The 24,697-nt window shown below is 49.2% G+C and overlaps 1 protein-coding gene across 2 annotated transcripts in view; it reads right to left on the reverse strand.

Moving 5' to 3' along the window:
- The window catches only part of arhgap20 (Rho GTPase activating protein 20), a 202,951-nt gene that overhangs the window by 158,732 nt on the left and 19,522 nt on the right, over positions 1-24,697 (reverse strand). For both annotated transcript variants that reach the window (XM_072476806.1, XM_072476805.1), the window contains exon 2: positions 19,235-19,320. In XM_072476806.1, the coding sequence (XP_072332907.1) occupies positions 19,235-19,320 (86 nt within the window). The remainder of the gene's footprint in view (positions 1-19,234; positions 19,321-24,697) is intronic.

The raw sequence follows: 24,697 nt of genomic DNA on the forward strand, positions 1-24,697 counted from the left end.
ATTCTTTAAAAACTAGTGTATTAAATTGATGCACGATCAATAAGCGAGATTGGAGACAATTGAAGGCTTTAATACGCTAGATGTTTCCCCCAGCAGCGCAGGTACAGAAGAAAGCTGCTGGGGCGGCACGGGCTCTTATACCCCGCCTTGCAGGGCGGAGCTAACATACAGGCTTAACCAATGGGAACAAGTACATTCTCCACCAATGGTATTCCGGCATTACCAGGTACCGTAATCCTTCTAACACAGACTACCACACACAGCATGGCAGGCTGCCTCGAGGACCCCAGGCCAGTGAGGTGAGAATGGGAGTGTGAGAGGATAGGAGATGAGGGGGCGAAAAGTGAATTTGAGGGGGGAATGGGCGGGGAGGGAGAGTTTTTGTGAGGGGGTGGGGGGTGTAGAGTGAACGTTGTTTGAAATCCATGATCAGAATCACATCTTTACTGTCATTCTGGCAAGAGGCAAGCCCTGGATTCCAGCAATACAATTATTTGTACAGGCTTGTTTTTACACATGTAAAAGCAGTGATCAATTTGAGTATTTTTGTGGCTTCCTCGTTGGCATTTTGCGGGGAGGTGAGGTGAGGTTGGGGAGCCCCAAAAATGAGGGAGAGCACAAGAGCCCACTAAGTGTAAATCCACCTCTGCGCCCCGAAGGTCTGCGTCCCACGGGTGCTCCCTTCTCCCACCCCAGCCATCAATCAAGACCCCAACCCCTGATCCCTACCACCATATGTCTCACTTTCTCTCTCCTCTGGGAGATTCCATGCCACCGCGCCCCCAATTAGATTTGACCAGCAGCTCTCTGGGCGAGACTTCTGCCCGAGTGAGAGAGATGTGGAAATCCTGTCTCCATCCAATTAATGCTCCTAGTCGACTCTTTAGGTGGCAGGGTTTACCACTCCGCCATCTGCTAGATCCTGCCCAGAGTGATCAAGGAAGAAAAATGGATGACAGGAATTTCTTTAGAATTTCTCACAACTGGTGAAACGCAAGGCAAGAGAGAAGTTATCACATCTGTGTTTTGTTGACAGTTAGAAAAGCTCAGTGCTAATTGCTTGCACCCAAGAGACATTTAACACCTAGGACACAGAGAGGGAAACAACACAAATAGAAAGGCAGAGAGCTTCTCTACTTATTTTAATTTGACTTCCCTGATAAACACAAGTAGAATTTAGGAAAACAAATAAAGTCTCTGAGGGAAACAAGTAGGAAACAAGAGAGGCAGAAAAGAACCAAACAGCATGAAGGTAGGAGACCTCTGATCATTCACTCGGGGGAGAGCACAAGAGCTGGGGGGGAATGGATAGGAGGTTGAGGCTTAGTGACAAAGGAGTAAGGAGGGAAGGATGAGCAAAAGGGTATTGTTAGCAGTGAGGAATTAGAGAGTGAAAGAGTAAAGGAAGTTAGAAGATGGACAGAACACAATATGGAAGGGATGGGAAGGGACACATTGGCCTAAAATTTACTGCCCACTCCCATGTACTGCAAACAGAATTGGAGAACCAATAAAATATTAGAGGCTGGCAGGAGGCAGGCTTGGCTGTAAATCAACTGTCCATTTCACAGAAGCAGGCAAAAAATTTGCATAAATAAGGACCTGATGGGGATTAACTTTAAGGGCGGTACGGTGAGGACACAGGTTCAATCCCAGCCCAGGTCACTGTCCATGTGGAGTTTAAACATTCTCCTCGTGTCTGTGTGGGTCTCAATCCCACAACCCAAAGATGCGCAGAGAAGGTGGATAGGCCACACTACATTGCTCCTCAATTGTCTGTGTGTGTGGGGGGGGGGGGGGGGGCGGGGGTTTACTCTGTCTCAGCATCTACCGCACACTGGGGTAGCAAATTCCACAGATTCAGAACCCTTTGGGAGAAGTAGTTTCGCCTCAATTCTGTTTCTTGGGTGGCATGGTAGCATAGTGGTTAACATTGTTGCTTCACAGCGCCAGGGACCCGGGCTCGATTCCCGGCTTGGGTCACTGTCTGCGTGGAGTCTGCACGAGTTTCCTCCGGGTGCTCCGGTTTCCTCCCTCAGTCCAAAGAAGCAGGGTGGAAGTGTGGGCTTAGATGGGGTGCTCTTTCAGGGGACGGTGTAGAATTGATGGGCCGAATGGCTTCCTTCTGCACTGTAAATTCTATAATTCTATGACTGTTCAATGGGCCGGCCAGTATTTTGCCAGAAGCGAATCAGTGTCTCCATTACATGAAGAGGCCACCAGCGTCATGGAGGCAGCCTCCCAGCAGAGGCCGAGTAGGCCAGCAGAGCCAGATGCTCAATGCCCCACAGGAAGGTATCCCCCGCAACCTCAACAATTCCTCTGGGAATCTAATCGGCAGAGTCTTCTACTCTCAAACATCCAGAATTTTAAATTATATTTACTTGTCCAATGCCCCTACTTGTTGAGGTGCCCCAAATCCCAGACCTACTAGTACAGTGGCCAAGGCTTCATGGAAAGCAGCTCACCCACTGTCCTTCACTGGGTAGCGGGTGTAGAGGCAACCAATTAGGCGACCATCTCTGAGAAATTTGTCAAGCCTGTTCCTTTGCCAGCTAGTGGGGGTTCTGGACTTTCAGTTGGTCCCAATGCCCACTGCTATGACCCAAAACTTTCAAAAGGTTGTCTACAGGCAGACACGGAAATTAATAACCCCTGTGGTCATAACAAAAGAGAATTTTTGAAGAAAGTTAGCCAATCGATAACAGTTTTTCCCATCAAATAAGAGAGAAAAAAAAGATAAGATTGGAACCCAAAGAGATCTTGGATATTGTGGAGCTAAAACAAACAAAAGACAGGGTGGAACACAAAAAAAAACTTAGGTGCATCAAACCAACCTCTATGGGGCAGCACGGTAGCCTTGGGGATAGCACAATTGCTTCACAGCTCCAGGGTCCCAGGTTTGATTCTGGCTTGGGTCACTGTCTGTGCGGAGTCTGCACATCCTCCCCGTGTGTGCGTGGGTTTCCTCCGGGTGCTCCGGTTTCCTCCCACAGTCCAAAGATGTGCGGGTTAGGTGGATTGGCCATGATAAATTGCCCACAGTGTCCAAAATTGCCCTTAGTGTTGGGTGGGGTTACTGGGTTGTGGGGATAGGGTGGAGGTGTGGACCTTGGGTAGGGTGCTCTTTCCAAGAGCCGGTGCAGACTCGATGGGCTGAATGGCCTCCTTCTGCTCTGTAAATTTTATGATGTCTATGATGAGGCCATCAGATTCAAATTTACCTGACAGATCAGCAAAAAGTTGAAAACATGCACCAACAGAGAAATAAACATAAATGAGTATGTAGAATCCACAGTGATCACATGGAATGAAGGATAAGATGCAAGAATAAGGTTTATTGATATGTACATGAACTACAATACTCCACTCCCCCGAAGGGTCTCCCGCCCTGATCTACATTCAGGCAGGGGTTTGTAAACTCAATGGGCTCCCTCATTAATGGGGAAGCCCTGCTCCATTAACAGGAAAGTTCGTACTGTGTAGAGGTCACAGGGAACCACATCCCGTGACCTCCACGTGGGTTGTAACACTTCTCCTCACCCCCAGTTGTGAACGACGGGTGTGAGGCCCCCCTCGTCCTCTTTGCCCAGGGATGGCACTTGGGCGGCACTGTCTGTGCAGGGTCCAGAAGCGTAGACCGGGCAGGGGATTGATGTTTCTCCGTGGAGCTCACCCCCTGTCCAGTCTCCCCTAAAACTGGAAGTGGACGAGTTGGCGATGATTGGGGTCAAATTTTAGATTGTCAACACTAACCTGGCACCTGACCCAAACCTAACTTGTTTTTTTTTTTAAGACTTAAAAGTTTCCCCCATAATATCATTAGAAGTTAAAAGAAAATATGGCTTTCGTCAACATTATTGTACATTTGTATCCAAAATAAATATTATTTTCATCCAATTGCAATTATATTCTATGACTGGCTAATCAAACAAGCTGAAAATATGTGGACAGTTAGTTCTGAAAGGAACACATTATTTTCCTACAAAGATTATGCAACTGACCAGCGTTCCACACAAATAAATATTTCTGGTCTTGCAGGGAGTGAAGAAACTGAAGTGGTTTTTGATAAACTTTAACCATGGAGATTGGCTATTGCAGAAAATCTATCTTGTCGGGTAAGGTTTTAACAGCTGTGACAAGCTCAACACCGTCTCTCCCCCACATCCCGCCCCCCAAAATAAAATTCAGACAATCCAAACATCAACTTCAAAAGGAATCTTGACATTTTTAGTGCAGTGGAGGAAAATGACCAATAGTCAGTAGTGGTTCTTTTAAAATATTTAACAAAACTTCAGTTGCAACTGAAGTGTCAGAAAAGGCCGTGGTACATAAGTAGTTGTCTACATTGAAAAAAATATCATTGCCATTTTGAAAGTACATATGACATAATTTCCATTGGTTAAATTAGATGAGATATTTTTGATAATATATTATATTCCAGAGTTCGAAACAGAGTACATTCTATGTAATCGTCCAATTTTGCCAGGGTGATTTGTGACCAATGTACTCCAGTTTAGCTCATGGACCATTTGTTTAAGTGCCTGGCTGCATTTTTCTTTATGTAGCCAAACTCTTCACTGTCATTGAGCCTGTGGTTGGGAGGATCTTTCAGGTTACTGGGCATGTTGCACATCTTTGAGGAAGCATTCTTTATGACCGTTGTCATGCTGTCATGCGCAAGTTAACAGATGGCAGTTCCTGAAATTTATCTCTCTTTTTTAAAAATCAAGTTTTATCTATCTGGAGAACCGCTGTTCAAAATACAGGGCACCATTAATGTTGTAAAGAATGAGAGAAGATGAGGTAAACCATTAGTGGTCATGCGATGGTAAGTTTGGTCTTTAAAAACCTGTAAATTGTAGAATGAGTCACACCGAGATCTGTACATTCTGGACATAGGCAAGATCAAGCTGTTCACAAGTGGTCAAATGAACTGTCACACTCAAAGTCTAGACATAAGCATGTTAAACGGCACTGGAGGGCGACTATATCACATTCTGAATTCTTACTTCAAAAGAGCCAAAAAGGGGAGAATATAAAAGCAAGAATATGAGGCAGGGCTTCCTTTTGAACTGGACGAGTTACTTTCCCACAAAAACACTCAACCTACCAGAGTTCCATCTCGCTATGAATGAAACGTTAGAGCAATGCTTAAGCTGTGTCAAAGAAGGAAAACCTTCTCATGTGTCTGTCCAAAAGTGTTTCATTCAGACTCTTCTGTCAAGTTTCAAATTCACTCCATGTCAAAAGATCTGTGAATGGCCACAGTCCAAGCACTTACCTTTAAAAACCTGTAAAACACTTGTTATAGTATTAGATTTAATGTATGTTGTCATGGCATCTTTAAGCCATAATCTGAGTTTTAAAATATTAACTGGCTGTGCGGTCAGGCTTCCAATGACCCCCCCCCCCCCCCCTCAGTGGACGCAGAGCAGTTAAATTAATAATAATAATAATAATAAAGTAAAACATCTGCTCGAGTGTATGGATCCAGTTAACTCTTCTGCTGTTGTTTGCCAAACAAAGTCAAGAATTTCCTCTGCACAAAGAAAATTTTGAACAGTCTGCCATCCCAAGGAGCAGCAGTGGACAAACTCAGGTAAAACAGAAGACTAGTGGCGAGGGGGAGGGGAAAAAAAGAAGAGTAAAAGCAATTCCCAAGTGAAACTTATAATCCTATCCCTGCCAAAACAGAAAATGTGGTTCAATCCCCATTGGAAATAATACAGTTGCTGGAAAAGTCTGGGTGGGGAACCATTAATTCTGGAATTTAGGGGGTGATGTTTTGTGTTTTTAAAACTTCAGCAAAGACGGTCTGAATAAAGTTTGCTCCAAAAGTCTGTTTCACAAATTCACAGCTTAGCTTTTTCTGAATAATCGTTTCTATGTAAGCAAATGCAAATCTCATAAAAAAGGTAACATTTTCTGCCTGCTTGTTAGGGCAGGACCTTGTCCACTCAATACGATTCTTAGAAACTGAATCCCTATAATAGGGCGGGATTCTCCGACCCCCCGCCGGGTCGGAAAATCGCCGGGGGCTGGCGTGAAACCCGCCCCTGCCGGTTGCCGAATTCGCCGGCACCAGATATTCGGCGGGGGTGGGAATCGCGCCGCGCCGGTTGGCGCCCCCCCCCCGGCGATTCTCTGGCCCGCGATGGGCCGAAGTCCTGCTACTGGAATGCCTGTCCCGCCAGCAAGAATCAAACCACCTCTCTTACCTGCGGGACAAGGCGGCGCGGGCGGGCTCCGGGGTCCTGGGGGGGGGCGCGGGGCGATCTGGCCCCGGGGGGGTGCCCCCACGGTGGACTGGTCCGTGATCGGGGCCCACCTATCCGCAGGCGGGCCTGTGCCGTGGGGGCACTTTTCCTTCCGCCTTCGCCATGGTCTCCACTATGGCGGAGGCGGAAGAGACGCCCTCCAATGCGCATGCGCGGGGATGCAGTGAGCGGCCGCTGACGCTCCCGCACATGCGCCGCACGGCAAAGTCATTTCCGCGCCGGCTGGCGGGACACCAAAGGCTTTTCCCGCCAGCTGGTGGGGCGGAAATCAGTCCGGCGTGGGCCTAGCCCCTCAAGGTGAGGGCTCGGCCCCTCAAGATGCGGAGGATTCCGCACCTTTGGGGCGGCGCGATGTCGGACTGATTTGCGCCGTTTTTGGCGCCGGTCGGTGGACATCGCGGCGATTGCGGAGAATCCCGCCCATAATCTTTATTAGTGTCACATTAACATTACATTAATACTGCAATGAAGTTACTATGAAAATCCTCTCGTCGCCACACACTGGCGCCTGTTCGGGTACACGAAGGGAGAATTAAGCATGTCTTTCGGGACATGTGGGAGAAAACCCATGCAGAAATGGGGAGAACGTGTAGACAGTGACCCAAGCTGGGAACCGAACCCGGCTCCTTGGTGCTGTGAAGCAACAGTGCTAACCACTGTGCTACCTACACAACCAATGTATTTCAGCAAATCAATGGAAAACAATGGCTAGTGCATGAATGATTACCAGAGAAGCACTCTGGATGGGAGCAGCTTTACAGTGGAAGTGAGCACAGTTGGAAAATGTATCCTCTAATACATAATTGGGTACATATTTATGTTCTCCGTAAAGCTTTTTAATAGAATCCTGACAAAGTGCACCTGATTTTACACACTAAAACAATGGAGTTGTAATACAATCCCAGTGTAACCGAGTTGGCAGCTCAATGAAGTTGTCGAGACTCCATTGCCTCCATTAAATCATACCTTGCCAGTGTGACATTGTGGGACCTGCCCCTTGGATTTTTATTTTCCTCCCAAACCAAAGTTCCTCGTGATATGATGAAGAAAGCTGCCGTTGGGGCCGGTGGCTTCAACTCCACTTTTCCCGCTCGCTGCGACATTGCATGAAAAACAGAAAATTCTGCACTTGATCTTTTTTGCACCATCTCCAGGTGTCTCTATATCCTTCATAAAATAGAGTGACCAGATTCTGATATTGCACTACAATCTGACGGTTCGTTCATCATGAAACAGATTCAGGTAGTTAGCAGGGAATGTTGTTGTGTTTAGTTGTCCTGATACAATACTGTAGTCAATGGACGTGATTTTCCTGCAAGCATGTGCAGATGCTTGTTGTGCTTCCACTATCTCATATTCTTGGAATGTATTTTCTACTCAAGTATGTTCGATCATTCTTGCTAATTGCCCAGTTGAAGAAAGAAAATGTTAATTTATACAGGGTCTTCCACAACTTCGAGATACTACAAAACAGCTTACAGTTAATGCAGTATTTGCTGAGCAGAAAGAGTTTTAAAACTTTTTCACAAGGGCCAACACTTGTGATTGATTCATGCTGCCTATCTTCTCTAGCCTGGTCCATGCGAACAACTAATTGAGGATGATGTTGTGCAAAATGCAATAACAATTTTGGACAGGCTTACAGGTTTGCAGACAGGCATTCTGCTTTATATTTTTCCAAAACTTAGTGGAAACATGCCATAGGGTTATTCCACCTAAATCTCAGCAACTCTGAGGGCAAAATTCTCCGTAATCGGCGCGATGTCCGCCGACCGGCGCCAAAAACGGTGCAAATCAGTGCAGCATCGCGCCGCCCCAAAGGTGTGGAATCCTCCGCATCTTGACCGGCCGAGCCCTAACCTGGAGGGGCTAGGCCCGAGCCGGACTGATTTCCGCTTTGGTGCCCCGCCAGCTGGCACGGAAATGACATTGCCGAGCGGCGCATGCGCGGGAGCATCAGCGGCCGCTCACGGCATCCCCGCGCATGCGTAGTGGAGGGAGTCTCTTCCGCCTCCGCCATGGTGGAGACCGTGGCGAAGGCGGAAGGAAAAGAGTGCCCCCACGGCACAGGCCCGCCCACGGATCGGTGGGCCCCGATCGCGGGCCAGGCCACCGTGGGGGCACCCCGCGGGGCCGGATCGCCCCGCGCCCCCCCCCAGGACCCCGGAGCCCACCTGCGCCGCCTTGTCCCGCCGGTAAGAGAGGTGGTTTAATCCACGCCGGCGGGACAGGCATTCTAGCAGCAGGACTTCGGCCCATCCAGGCCGGAGAATCGCCGGGGGGGGGGGGCGGGGGGGGGGGCGCCAACCAGCGCGGCGCGATTCCCGTCCCCGCCGAATCTCGGGGAATTCGGCAACCGGCGGGGGCGGGATTCACGCCAGCCCCCGGCGATTCTCCGACCCGGCGGGGGGTCGGAGAATCTCGCCCATGTCTCACTATGTTATTCTACGGTTCTGGCCTTGGAGCTACTCAGTAGGATAAAGAGTTGTGGCATCTGTGGGTCGCCCTGGCCATTCAACAGTTATACATTCCCATTTTGGTGTAAAATTAATTACATTTACCGCATGGGCACTAATATGCACAATTCTGTAATCACTGACTAATTGAACAATCATGTTTACCATTGCTATCGTTAAGGGCTAAGTGGGTGGTGAGAATCTATAAAATAGCCACATGCTGCTCTCAATCCTTCCTAGGTTATTGCTTTGCTCATTCTTCAGTCTCTACACCAACAATCAGTCTGTGGTGAACACGAAATGTAGTTTTGAGCAACATGAATAACATCCCCACCTTATCATGTACATACCACAACGATATCATATCAAAGCACATTTCAGGCGCTAGAAGTGCTGCCTAATTGTCAAAGAAAGGCATGCCAAAAATGTGTTTTCAAACATATTTCTTGGAAATGTAGGTACATCTGAGCTTCCCAACTGTGATCAGATTCATAGAACCTCACCCTGAAGTTTAACTGTACACAGTTCAAGCATTTGTTTTACAACTGCAAGTCCAAGAAATTCAATTAAAACAAACTCACATTTGAATTGAATTACTGAAAAGCATGTGTGTTATCAAAACCAATTAGATGGAAATTGAATTATGTACAGAAATGCCAGTCTTGCTCTCCAGAATTATGTCTGAACCACTGACCATGTATTGGTGAATAATAAAAGCTTACAGTGCAAAGCATCACTCCTTATTAAATGAGACAGCTAAATAACAAAAAAAATTGAGAAATAAAATGCAACGTGATGTTGTACTTGGCTGGATCCAATTTTCTTCAGTAATATATCTTGCCCATTGACAACAGGTATGTTTTAACATAGTGACAGTCCTTCCATTTCAGTGATGCTGGTTTGTGCCATGGGGTGGCCAGCTCTGTGTTAAGCTTTGCCTAGTGTGGCTCAGGAGCCCGAACTGTCTTCCTCTGCAATAAATGCAGTAATGGGCTGAGAAGATGCAGGATTCACTGCCCCCCCATTTTCTCTAGGCCCTCTTTTCAATCGGCTGAGCTTTTTGTTTTGGCTAGTCTCTTCCAACGCCCTTCCAAACAGTCAGCTACTGTCACCAATTGTAGTATCAATGTCCACCAACTTAATGCGTGCGATCCAATGGCCAAGCTGCGCTGGAGAAGCAGTACACCGCGCATTCTGATAAAAGCCAGGTGACCCCGCCTCCGGGATCTACCAGGCTCGCAACACCTCGCAAAATCCAATGCAAGACAGCTAGTCTCACTCTCGTGCAGATTCCCGAGGTACCCGAGTCTTTGGGATTCATCCCCTTCGCCTCGGAGACCTCAGGCGAGTGCTGTTCAGCACTGGTCCCAAATGGAAGGGCACTCATGGGGGTATATAATGTGAGTTGCGTTGAATAGCCATATGTTTTTCAGCAATGCGTGCGCCAGGAAACCTCCAGCTAAGTGTGCTCGCTATGGGATTTGTTCCCAATTGGATGAATCTCACCCCATTTCTCGCTTGCAAGTGTCCTCGTCATGGAGAAATGAATGCCCAGTGGCCAGTTCATCATACGAAAGGTATGTGGCCATCATCTATCCGACCAACACGGTTGAGCCAACAGAAACATCATTGGCGTGCCAATGAGTATGCGTCACTGGAATGAACACGCTCCAGGACTTCAGAGTTGGTGACCTTCCTGCCAAGGGATGCGGAGGGAGGATACAGCTGAGACAGTGAAAGTGGAAACTATTCAGCCTTTTCTCCTGCCTGGTAATATGTTGTTCCGGTGTTGCCACTGTAAAGGAGTGCACTGAGGATTCAGGCTTGGTAGACTCAGTGCGCTGTTCTCAGTCAGGTTTCTGTTGATCCACACTCTCACTCAGCTTAAACTTAACTGCTGCAGCTTTTTCAGTACCCAGTGTTGATGTCAGCAGCAAATGACAGATTGCTGATGATTGTGGAGCTGGGCTATGTGAAGCTATCAACAACCTCCAGTGTCACATTATCAATGCTGATAGATGGCAGTATGGGAATGTTCTAGACCAGGACATTTGTTTTCCTGATGCTAATGTTCAAAGCAAACTCTTTACAGACATGAGAGAGTCTGCCCATTGCCATGAAGGTGTTCGTCAGTATGGAATGCTAGTGTGGCATTGTCAGCATAAAGCAACTCCCTGAAGAGGGCTTTGTGCACCTTGGACCACAGGTAAGCAAGTTTGATCAGCTTTCCGTTAGTTCTGGTCTGTAAATAGACACTCTGTAGATGACCAGTATATGACAGTAAAGAGAAAACTATGCCAACAAGTGTCAGTGCCAGAAGGCAACTGTGGTGGTATGTATTAGGGGTAATACGGTACACCACGTGTCGACAGGCTATTGGTGGAGGGATGCCAGGTCCTGATAGGATCTGCCACCTACTGGACTCCACCCAGAAATGCCGGTATAAGAACCCAGTTTTTCCCTCCATTTCCCTCAGCAGCTGCATTCTGTAACCACGCTGCTGGGGATAAAGTTCTGCTTAATAAAGCCTTCAATTGACATTACCTCAACCTGCCTCGCGTCATATTGACGGTGCTACAATTTATTAAGCAGAATTTAAATTGAAGAAAACGACGTGGGAACATGGAGCTCCGAATCACCCCGGAGTGCCTGCGCATCGCACCCCAAGCAGCTAACTCGGCCTCTATCTTCAAGCACTGGATGGCATGCTTTGAGGGCTACCTCCGAACGGCCCCCGGCACACCGACTGACGAACAAAAGATGCAGGTCCTCTATTCCAGGGTGAGTCCTGACGTCTACTCCCTTATCGAGGACGAGGACGGTTTCACCGGTGCCATTGCCGCACTGAAGGATACCTACATCCGGCCCGCCAACCAGGTTTTTGCTCGCTACCAGCTCGCCACAAGACGGCAATTTACGGGGGAATCGCTGGACGAGTTTTATAACGCCCTGCAGATCCTGGGTCGAAACTGCAACTGCCCGGCGGTAACAGCGAGTGAACACACAGAGCTCCTGGTCCGCGATGCATATGTGGCAGGTTTGGCCTCTTCCCAGATCTGCCAGAGGCTTCTGGAGAAAGAATCTCTGGGACTTACAGAAGCTCGGGCCCTGGTGGCATCCCTCGATGTGGCCTCGCGTAACGCCCGCGCCCACGCCACCGACTGCACTACAGCCCCTTGGGATCCGTGGACCCCCGCTGCGGTCGACTCTCCGACACCGCCCCCACCCCCGCAAACCTGCGCGGCCAAAACACCAGACCAACCGGAAGGGCCCCGTTGCTATTTTTGCGACCAGCCGAAACACCCCGGACGCCACGAGGGAGAGATGGGCGCCGCCATATTGTCCACCCCCGACCGCGCTCGATCCGTGGACGCCGCCATCTTGGCTGAAGGACCCCGACACAGACGGCCACATACTGCCTGATTACGATGCTCAACTTCAACAACCCCGTCTGGCTTCGACGACCCTCGACCAGTCGCGTCCCCGGACGCTCCAGGCTGCAACCATTACAGTCCTAGTGAATGGCTACGAGACGCCGTGTCGTATCGACGCTGGGAGCACGGAGAGCTTCATTCATCCGGACACGGTAAGGCGCTGTTCCCTCGTAATTCGGCCAAGCACCCAGAAAATGTTCCTGGCGGCGGGATCCCACTCCGTTCAGATCACGGGGTTCTGCATCGCTAACCCAATGGTGCAGGGGAGGGAGTTCCGAAATTACCGGCTGTATGTCCTCCCCCATCTCTGTGCGCCCACGCTCCTAGGGTTGGACTTCCAGTGCAACCTCCAGAGTTTAACATTTAAATTTGGCGGCCCTATACCCCCACTGACTGTCTGCGGCCTCGCGACCCTCAAGGTTGAACCGCCTTCCTTGTTTGGGAACCTCACCCCGGATTGCAAACCTGTCGCCACAAGGAGCAGACGGTACAGCGCCCAGGACCGAGCATTTATCCGGTCCGAAGTCCAGAGGCTGCTGAAGGAAGGCATCATCCAGGCTAGCAACAGTCCCTGGAGAGCCCAGGTGGTAGTTGTTAAGACCAGGGAGAAACAGAGGATGGTCATCGACTATAGTCAGACCATCAACAGGTACACTCAGCTAAATGCGTACCCTCTCCCCCGCATATCCGACATGGTCAATCGGATTGCACAGTACAAGGTCTTTTCCACCGTGGACCTCAAGTCCGCCTACCACCAGCTCCCCATCCGTCCCGGTGACCGCAACTATACTGCCCTCGAAGCAGACGGGCGGTTATACCACTTTTTAAGGGTTCCATTCGGCGTCACGAACGGAGTCTCGGTCTTCCAACGAGAGATGGACCGAATGGTTGACCAGCACGGTTTATGGGCCACGTTCCCGTATCTCGACAACGTCACCATCTGCGGCCATGACCAGCAGGACCACGACGCCAATCTCCAAAAATTCCTCCAGACCGCTCACGCCCTGAACCTCACTTACAACAAAGAAAAATGCGTGTTCCGCACCGATCGTCTAGCCATCCTGGGTTACGTAGTGCGTAATGGAGTGATAGGCCCCGACCCTGAACGCATGCGCCCCCTCATGGAGTTCCTCCTCCCCCACTGTGCCAAAGCCCTGAAACGTTGCCTGGGCTTCTTTTCTTATTACGCCCAGTGGGTCCCCCAGTACGCAGACAAGGCCCGCCCACTAATCCAGTCCACTACTTTTCCCCTGTCGACAGAGGCATGCCAGGCCTTTAGCCGCATCAAAACGGATATCGCAAAGGCCACGATGCGCGCCATCGATGAGTCCCTCCCCTTTCAGGTCGAGAGCGACGCATCAGATGTAGCTCTGGCGGCCACCCTCAACCAAGCAGGCAGACCCGTGGCCTTCTTCTCCTGAACCCTCCACGCTTCAGAAATCCGCCACTCCTCAGTGGAAAAGGAGGCACAAGCAATAGTGGAAGCTGTGCGACACTAGAGGCATTACCTGGCCGGTAGGAGATTCACTCTCCTCACTGACCAACGGTCGGTTGCCTTCATGTTCGATAATGCACAGCGGGGCATGATCAAGAACGACAAGATCTTGCGGTGGAGGATCGAACTCTCCACCTTCAATTATGAGATCTTGTATCGTCCCGGGAAGCTGAACAAGCCATCCGATGCCCTATCTCCCGGCAAATGTGCCAATGTACAAGTGGACCGTCTACAAGCCCTCCACGAGGACCTCTGCCACCCGGGGGTCATTCGTTTCCACCACTTCCTTAAGGCCCGCAACCTCCCTTACTCCGTCGAGGACGTCCGAACAGTCACCAGAAACTGCTAGATCTGCGCTGAGTGCAAACCGCAATTTTTCAGGCCAGATAGAGCGCACCTGGTTAAGGTCTCTCGACCCTTTGAACGCCTCAGTTTGGATTTCAAAGGCCCCCTCCCCTCCACCGATCGCAACGCGTACTTCCTGAACGTCGCTGACGAATACTCCCGTTTCCCTTTCGCCATCCCCTGCCCCGACATGACAGCGTCCACGGCCATTAAAGCCCTCGGTACCATTTTTACACTGTTCGGTTTCCCCGACTCTATCCATAGCGACAGGGGGTCCTCCTTTATGAGTGACGAACTGCGTCAATTCCTGCTCAGCAGGGGCATAGCCTCGAGCAGGACGACCAGTTACAATCCCCGGGGGAACGGGCAGGTAGAAAGGGAGAATGGAACGGTCTGGAAGGCCGTCCTGCTGGCCCTCCGGTCTAGGAGCCTCCCAATTTCCTGCTGGCAGGAAGTCCTCCCGGATGCCCTCCACTCTATCCGGTCCCTGCTGTGCACCACCACGAATCAAACCCCTCACGAGTGCCTCCTCCTCTTTCCTAGGAAGTCCTCCTCTGGAACGCCACTTCCGACCTGGCTAGCAGCTCCGGGACCCATTCTGCTCCGGAAACATGTGCGGGCGCACAAGTCAGATCCGTTGGTGGAACGGGTGCATCTCCTACACGCCAACCCGCAATACGCCTATGTGGAGTACCCCGATGGCCGACAGGACACGGTCTCCCTGCGAGATCTGGCGCCCGCCGGAGCTACCCACACCCCCAACGCCAATCACCACCTCCTCACTCCCGCCGGTTCATCCCGCAGCCACCCCCTTCCCGGGGGGTTCGGTTCTCCACCTAGACCCGCCCAGAAGTAAGGACACAGGGGACAGCGCTACGCTCCCAGAGTCGACGGGACTCGAGCCAGCGCCATCACCACCACGCCCGAGACGATCGGAAAGGACGACCAGGGCGCCCATCCGGCTCATCGAATCACTTTAACTCTCAACATTTTCAGTTATTGTGTCTTGTTATAGTTATGGCATCATGCCGACCCTGTTTGGCCCGTTGGCCCAGTTGAAGCGATAATTTTGTGTTTTGTTCAAAGTTACGGCACAGTACCAACTCTGTAAACCCCTACCACCATGCGAACCACCATCCCGCCGGGTTCCTTTTCAACAAGGGGTGAATGTGGTGGTATGTATTAGGGGTAATACGGTACACCAAGTGTCGACGGATGCCAGGTCCTGATAGGATCTGCCACCTACTGGACTCCACCCAGAAATGCCGGTATAAGAACCCAGTTTTTCCCTCCATTTCCCTCAGCAGCTGCATTCTGTAACCACGCTGCTGGGGATAAAGTTCTGCTTAATAAAGCCTTCAATTGACATTACCTCAACCTGCCTCGCGTCATATTGACGGTGCTACAGCAACACTGTTTGCAAGAGTAGAACGTGGGATATTGGAGATGGCGTCTTGAAGTATGTTCCATTTTGCTTCAGCAGTCAGGTGTGAGAATGCTGTCAGCGCCTGTCCAGTAGAGTCAAGGAACTGTTGGTTTGTATCAAGGTAGGCAGTGTGGCTGACACTGATACGAGAATGGCATTTCTGCTTTGAAGGGTTGCATCCAAACTCTCGTTCACACCAGGGAGTAACCTGTAACACAGTAAAGTCTGAGGAAGCTGCATGTGTTGACAATGCTATTCAGAGAGTTGTGTCTCGTGATGATCAGATCCAGTTGGTGTCAATGGCCTGATCTTGGATTTCTCCAGGATACCTTGTGGCATGGTTTATTCTGAAAAGTGTAAGAGACATTTGCTGATAACGTGTCAAACTCCTCATTATATTTTGCCTCTGGAGGAGCACAACGTTGGATCAGAGATACCCAGGAGTTTAACAAGCCATGTTTGAGTTGAGAGGCCATTTTGATCCATTTGTAGAGAGTGTTCTATCAGACAGCAGTGAGTTCCTTACAGCAAAGCCTACACCTTGCCTATGCATTTTCTTTGAACTCCTCCAGGGCCCGAGCCTGGGCAAATATTTATGGGGACCCTGGGCAGCCAGAATGTCAGTGCCCCTGACCCCCCCCCCCCCCACCCCCCACCCCAATTTAGTCCAAAACAATACAAAGCTCTACATTTGACACCAGCTTGGTTGCAGGAGTTGCTGGAAAGCCAAGTCCGCCTTTGGGATTCACTCCAGATTTTTCTGTGTCAGGGTTTACTCCCTTAGTCTTCACCTCTCTGGGAGTGTCACCATGTCGAAACACAGGTGAGGACTTGCCGATGGAGGTGCTGCACACTGACAGGGAGAGACTGACACATTCGACTCTTCTTCACATTGCTGTCAGCCAGTGGTATGGGTCTAAAATGAAAAGTAAACTAGCACGCTAAAGCGGAAAGCATGCCAACTCTCTTTACTCACACACTGGATGTATCACACCAACCTGAACGACAGAAAAATTAAATGAAATGAAAATCGCTTATTGTCACAAATAGGCTTCAAATGAAGTTACTGTGAAAAGCCCCATGTCGCCACATTCCGGTGCCTGTTCGGGGGAGGCTGGTACAGGAATTGAACCCGCGCTGCTGGCCTTGGTCTGCTTTACAAGACAGCTATTTAGCCCACTGTGCTAAACCAGCCCCTGTCTACAAACCTGTTGGGCACACAGGTTTGTAGACATTAAAGTAAATTTTAATCTTTATAATGTGAGGTTGCAGGGCTGAATGACAATACCAAACATTAAACAGGTTGAAAGTTTTCTGTCTATGAGGGAAGTCACATGCCCAAATCTAATGATATTAATTATTTGTCAGTAACAACCACCTGTGTCTTCTGTCATTTCCAAAGGAATATCTGCTTCCAACACAATTACACACGGTAGTCTTTATTAGTTTCATTTGAAATATGCCCTCTCAGTGCAGTTCTCCTGAAGAAATAAGCTGCTTTCAAGGAAACATTGAGTTATTACAATTTTCATATTTATCCAGAAGTACTTTTCATACTAGATTGTGAAAATGTATGGTGCTTGCTAACATGTTACTCCTAAAGAGATTTCATATACAAAGATCTCTAGGCCTGTCGGAAATGTAGTAGGCTGTGATTCTTTTCCATTGAAGAGCTCAACACAGCATTACGGATGACTCTACAAGCAGTGTTGCTAACTTCGGCTGTTTCTTAATTTGGCTCTGTTTAATTACGTTTGCTCAAGAGTCGGCAGGTATCTTTCGACACCGCCACAAGGTTCAGAACCGAATACTGATCAATGACTCGATACACTAGTTAGTAAGTTCAAATGCAATGCTCATTTATTTACACACAGTCAAATCTACTCATGCATAAACTCTACAAACTAAACTACCACTATTACTAAAGCCTATATTTAGCTTCAGGTGCCCACTCAGTCAGAGGAACAATGGCCGTTGCTCGGTTCTGAGGCTGCTGGGTTGAGATGTTTACAGGGTAGCAACTAGGAGCGTCTATCTCGTAGCGTGCGTTGACTTGGAACTTACTTGGTCTGATGTAGCTGCTAGGCTGGTCTCTCTCTTCGCTGACAGCCAAAGCCAAAGGAGAAAGATTCTCCCTTGGGGAATACCTCTTATACCTAAAAGGGCTTCGCACGCTTTTGGGCGGGCCTTGAACTTGGCCTCAATTAATTGGGTCTTTCCCCAATCATCCTCCAATCTTCCTCCAATAGAGGGGTGGTTCCCTGATTGCTGGGCGTGTCCTAGGTGACTGTTGGTCTGCTTTGTTTTAGTCTTTTCTGGCGTCGGGCTGTCTGCCTTAACATTGTGTATCTAAATGTTTCCCTTTTGTCCCCGGAGATGGTTCATTAGTATGTAGATTGCTTGGCAGTTTCTGTCCTGTCTGAGAGCTTAAGGTTCTAATCAACAGACAGACCTTGCACCTGCTCGTTTCTTAGTATTGTCCAATTTTCCCTGCATTCTTTGCAAGTGTCCATTTTGTAATCGGGACGTGGCCATCCCAGATGGCTACAGCAGGATATAACCACAAGATACTTTGTTGCTTCACGTGTCCTGGAAGTGACAACTTTATAAACTCTATGTTTGTATGTCAACATATGTCATTTTTTTCCCCTACTTAATTTCCATGTCTAACATGAGACTCCTGTAGTACCCATGATCCTCACTAGGTTTAATTTCAACCTGGATATGTGTTTGTGGCTTTACCAGTGGCCTCACCTCCATGTCAGCACACATCATATCGTGAAGTGAAAATGTATACGTATTGCGTATAATCTTGGGCCGCACGGTGGCTCAGTGCTTAGCACTGCTGCCTCACGGCACTGAGGGCCCGGGTCCGATCCCAGCCCCGGGTCACTGTCCTTGAGGAGTTTGCACATTCTCCCAGTGTCTGCGTGGGTCTCACCCCCACAACCCAAAAAAAGATGTGCAGGGTAGGTGGATTGGCCACGCGAAATTGCCTCTTAATTGGGTACTCTAAATGTTTCTTTTTTAATTGCGTATAACCTATCATTTTAATGCAGACCTAAGCTAGCGGTCCAGTAGCTAAGTGGTGATAGAATCATAGAATTTACAGTGCAGAAGGAGGCCATTCGGCTCATCAAATCTGCACCGGCCCTTGGAAAGAGCACCCCACTTAAGCCCCACACCTCCACCCTATCCCGGTAACCCAGTAACCCCACCTAACCTTTTCTGGGCACTAAGGGCAATTTAGCACCTGTACATCTTTGGACTGTGGTAGGAAACCGGGCACCCAGAGGAAACCCACGCAGACATGGGGAGCATGTGCAGACTTCGCACAGACAGTGACCCAGGCCGGGTATTGAACCTGGGACCCTGGCGCTGTGAAGCAACCGTGCTAACCACTGTGCTACCGTGCTGCCCTTGTTACACTGATGCAGTGTTATGCTTAAAGATTCTGTCATGAGATTCTCCACGTGGAAAACTCCCATCTTCCTCAAAGGTAGAGCCGAATAATCATAAAATAGTACAATACAGAAGGAGGCCATTCTGCCAATTGGATCTATACCAGCTCCTCCAAACAACAATCCAGTTAGTCCCCAATTCCCTGCACCACTTTTTCCTTCAGTTATTTATCCAGTTACCTTTTGGAAACAGTTCCCAACAACCCATCATGAATTAATTAATCTGCCTGGGAGAAAGAGTTGAACTCACTTCGTCCAGCCAAGGAATGATGAGCAACTACAGGGAGGCAAACAAGAAATTACAAAATAGCGGGTGTGGAAATTGATTTGATTTACCTGGATAGTATTCTGGACTTGTTAAGTGCTTTGCTTATCACCAAAGAGGGTGCCGACTGGCGTCTCTGGGCCAGACTCTTCATTATCTGCATTAAAAAAAGATAACGATTCATGCAGGTTAATTGCATCTATTTATCCACAAACTAGATTTTTAAACTAGGAAACCTAACAAAGCTTGTACCTAAAGCAACATTCACAATTCTAACAACACCAGGCCTCGGAGTTTTATGAACTTAGCTATAACACCAGCACCTGATGATGTCAGGTGAAGAAGTTTTGCTAGTTTTTAAATTCAAGATCCAGACTGGCAGGAGTTGTTCAAGGCCCATTACACAAATAATAACATTCCAAAGAACACAATGGAGAATGGGATAAAAAAAAAGAAACATCAAATTTTTAAAATGCTGTCTTTGAAATCTCTAAACCATTGAAAATAGATTGCGAAAGCTTCATGTGGCAGTCCGAATGCAGGGCCACTGCAGTTAATTACACTTCACAAAACCTGGTCATTCAGTCAGCATAAAATGGCATGGAAAAAAAAACTAGCAATGTCAAAACATTTCAGTAAACTCTGCTATTTCCAAAGACAAAATAATACTTTCCTTTATAATGAATTATGAAGTTATGTCAATGTGAAAATTGAAAATGGCCTCCTAATCAGATGGATGTCTTATATTCAAATCTACATGTTTAGAGTCAGCATAACATGATCACAGTTTAGTCATTAGTTGGCTGGCCTGATTCTGAAATGGAAAGAGAACATGATAGAAACCTATATAAAACCAGCTGTGTATTTGAAAAGGAAAAATGTATGTGTAGGCTACGTGGGAAAAGCAAGATAATGGCTCCAATTGGCTAACACGGCAAATTGCTGGCATGGGCATTATGGGCCAAATGGCCTCTCTCAGATGTGAAGATTTATGCATTTTAAAGAGAGAAAGTGAGAATGTTTGCTTCTGTCGATTAAGTATGGTGTGATGAGCAACTACCGGGAGGCGAACAAGAAATTACAAAATAGCAGGTGTGGAAGGAGACTGCTACATGAAACATCTGTTGTCCTAGCTAATTAAATCTGGTGCACAGTAGTCGGTCGGATTTCTAACTAAAAGCTGCATTTGATAGACTGCCTGTTCCTCAAGTTCAACCATAGCACATATTTCCAGCGAAACCACCTCAGAGCATGAATCACTTGCTCTGAAAGGTAAACTATCCCATGGCCAAGATCATCTGGCTCAGAACTGTGACAAACACAGTTGGAAATAATGACAGAGCACCTTGGTTGCATGACGCATTAATGGAGCAAACATTTATACCACAGGATGGTAGCTTATGAAGAACACACCTCACAACTACTTGCACATTGAATTCTCATTCTTAAAAGGCTAATCAGGGAGCTGACTGTAGTGGAGAATAGAAAGTTAGAGGTGCAGTTACGCCCTGGAATGCTTCTATCAGCTGATTATTGATCAGCATTAGCAAAGATCTGGGCAGCGGTTACTTGACCACCCTTTCGGATTGGAATGTTGAACAGTTCAGAAAGGACCAAATGGAGGAGAAAAATAGCTTTAAAATGAAAGAAATCTGTAGAATAAACAATTCCCCCTTCCCCCACATAAACACTTCAAGAAGTAGGAGGTGTGGCATAAAATGAAAATGAATTCACATTTTAAAAATTTAATGAAGTAGGAATGTATAAATGTGTCCCTAAATATGGTAGCTGTTTCCAGCTAGATTTCTATCACGTTGCTGCCGTCACTTGACTCAGATGACATATTAGAATTAACCTTTTGTGAGGACCACAAAGAATCCAGCACGAGTCTGCTAATGATTTCTCCGCCCCCCTCATTGGGAAAGCTCAAACTCCCAAAGGATTGTGGGATTGCCATTAGTCCCCAGCCAGTGGTATGCAGGCAGGTTATAACATCCCTCCCCCCCCCCCCCCTCAAAGTACAAGGAATCCACAGAAAACCCTGGCGAGGGAGGGCGGTGGACTCGTCTTGCCGCAGGCCGGACACCATTTGCACGAGGCGCTGGATCGGGCGGCGGATAACGAGACGGAGAACGGCGCTTCCGTGATGAACGGCGTAACAGTTGTACATCCACGGCACGTGGGCCTGAGGACTCCCCCTCTGAGGCATCCTGAGTCTCCATCTCGGAGTCGGAGTCCGATGACTCCGTCATCTCGGCGTCTCTATCTCCACGCGGTTCTGCAACGACCTGTGCAGACTTTGAATACGACACCAGAGGAAGATTGTGAGGAATACTCTCCATTGTGTCTGGTCTCTGTGGCTGTAGAAATGAGCTCCGGAGGCGGGGAATCTTTGGAAGAGATGGTCTTCTGGACCGAACGTGGTCTACATGCTTGTGCTGGAGACGGCCCTGGGCTTGTACCTGGTAAGAGATTGGGCCCGTTTGGCGAAAGATAATGCCAGGGACCCACTGGACACCACCAGCAAAATTTTGAACGAACACTGGGTCACCGGGCGCAAACTGCCGAATCGGCCGATGCCGAGATAAACCATGTCCCTGCCGTCCTTGAGTGCAGCATACTTTTGCGCCAATGTTCGGGAAAACCATGCTAAGGTGGGTGCGAAGTCTCCAGCCCATTAGGAGTTCCGCGGGAGCTACCCCAGTCACCGCATGTGGAGTGGTCCGATATGAAAATAAAAAACGAGCCAATTTTGTGTCCATAGACCCGGAAGACTGATTCTTTAGGCCTCGTTTGAATGTCTGCACTGCGCGCTCCGCCAACCCATTGGAAGCCGGGTGGTATGGAGCGGTACGGATATGGAGGATGCCGTTCATCTTCATGGACCTCGCAAACTCCTCACTTGTGAACGGAGTGCCGTTATCCGTGACCAGCACCTCGGGGAGGCCATGCGTACTGAAAGACAAACACATCTCGATTGTTGCGCAGGATGTTGTGCCTATCATCTAATGCAGCTCTAACCATTTAGACTGGGCATCGATTAATAGAAGGAACATGGATCCTTGAAAAGGGTCGGCGAAATCCGCATGTAAGCGCGCCCAAGGCCACCCTGGCCATTCCCAGTGATGTAGGGGCGTGGCCGGCGGAAGCCTCTGATGCTCCTGGCAAATGGAGCAGTTTTGGGCCACCTTCTCAATGTCGGTGTCGAGGCCTGGCCACCAGACATAACTCCGGGCCCACATTTTCATTTTGGTCACACCCGGATGCTCATTGTGCAAGTTCCTTAGTATCAGCTCCTGTCCTTTTTCCGGGACAATCACACGCATCCCCCACAAGAGGATATCGTCTTCCACGCTAAATTCTGACAACTTGGAAAAAAATGCCCGCAACTCGCATGGGAGCTGTCTGTGCTGCCCACCATACAGGACTATGTGCTGAACCTTTGACAGGACTTGCTCCGTCTGGGTCCACTCATGGATCTGTGATGCCGTGACAGGCAAAGTGTCCATAAAATTTAGGGTTGCAACCACCTCACCGGTCGTGGGGTTGACATGGGGCCGGTTGATAAAGGCAATCGGCTCAGTGCGTCGCCATTCGCTATCTGCGTTCCTGGTTTGTGCTCCAGAGAATACTCGTAGGCAGCGAGCAACAAAGCTCAGCGCTGGATCCGTGCGGGAGCAACAATGACAATTGTTGTTTTACCCGCCGGAAAGCGGTTTCTTGCGGCTGACCAAACCCAGGTGTGATTCTTCTTTAGCAGAAGGTGCCAGCGTAGTTGCCAGATTGGGGAGGAACTTCCCGTAATAGTTTCTGAGGCTGAGAAAAGAACAAAGATGCGAAGTGTCAGTCGGGGCGGGGGCCTGTTGAATCGCGCGCACCTTCTCTGCGAAGGGGTGCAAACCTTCGCGGTCCACCCGATAACCCAGGTAGACTACTTCCTTTGCCTGAAATATGCACTTTGTGCGACGTAAACGGACTCCAGCCTCCGAAAAGCGTCTAAGGACAGCCTCCAGATTTTCCAAATGTTCCTGCTCCGACGTCCCTGTGATCAAAACGTCATCTAAGTAGACAGCGACACGCGGTAAACCTCTCAAGATGACCTCCATGTGCGTTGAAAAATTGCACAAGCAGCGGAACCAAAGGGCAACCGTGTATACTCATACAGGCCCCGGTGTGTATTGATAGTTACATATGGCCAGGAGGCAGGGCCCAGCTCCAACTGTAGGTAGGTGTGAACGAGAGTCCGCCTCAAGCTTCGCGTAGAGACCCTCTATGCGAGGCATTGGATATCGGTCGAGTCGGGAAGCCATATTCACTGTAAGTTTATAGTCGCCACACAAGCGAACTGTGGCATCTGGCTTCATTACAGGTACAATTGGTGCTGCCCAGTCTGCAAAACGGACGGGCCTGATAATACCCAAGGTCTCCAAATGAGGTAGCTCCCCTTCTACCTTCTCGAGCAAGGCGTAAGGCACCGGGCACGCCCGGAAATAGCGCGGCGTGGCTCCTGGTTCGACTTGGATACGGGCTACAGCCCCTATTATTTTCCCCAAACCGGGCTGGAATACATCTGGGTACCATCCTAGCACCTCAGTCAACCCTCCAGAACCTGTTTGGAGGATATGCTGCCACTGCAGCCGCAAATGGCACAACCAGCCCCGACCCAACAAGCAGGGCCCATGGACACGCATCACGATAAGTGGGAAACGCACCTCCTGGCGCCATAAACAACAGGAGTCATCGTAGTTCCTGCAATGTCCAATAGTTCCCCCATGTAGGTGGCCAACCTGGCCTGTGTGTCGGTTAATGTAAGGGTCTGTATACCCTGCTTAATGCGGTCGAATGTCCTCTGGGCGATCACAGAAACCGCTACGCCAGTGTCCAACTCCATCTCAAGCGGGTGACCATTGACCCATACTGTCACCTTAATGGGGGCCACACAGGGAGCTGCCACACAATGCAGCTGCAGGCAGTTGTCCTCCGTCTCCACGTCCTCGGGAGTAGTCACCGCAGGTTCATCCAAATGGAAGGTACGGCCCCTGGGCTGGCCCCAGTTTTTGTCGGAACGTCGCCGCCTCTGGCGCCCCCAGGACTGACGTCCGCGATGGGGTCGACACCCACAAGTCCGACACGGACATGGCTCCTCATCCATTGGTTCTGGAGAAGGCTTCCTTCAGGGAGGAACGTCCAACGGCCGCTGGCGTCGATCCGGACGTTGCCTCACCCAAGGTACTGCAGGGGTGCAGGGGAGGCGCTTTTGGACGGAAGGGGCTGCGCTCCAAGGCTTGCACCTCCATTTCCTGTAGATCCTGCCCTCCCCGTTCTGCGCTCTCTCGGGACAATACTATTTGAATGGCCTGTTGAAAAGTCAATGTTGGCTCAGCTAACAACTTTCTCTGGGTGGCCGCATTGTTAATACCGCATACCAAACGGTCGCGTAACATTTCTGACAAGGGCTCACCATAGTCACAATACTCCGCAATCCTGCGTAGCCTGGATAGAAACTCTGCAAGGGATTCTCCTGGGGTCCTTTC

This window comes from Scyliorhinus torazame, chromosome 15, assembly GCF_047496885.1.
Source record: "Scyliorhinus torazame isolate Kashiwa2021f chromosome 15, sScyTor2.1, whole genome shotgun sequence".
In the NCBI taxonomy this organism is placed as follows: Eukaryota; Metazoa; Chordata; class Chondrichthyes; order Carcharhiniformes; family Scyliorhinidae; genus Scyliorhinus; species Scyliorhinus torazame.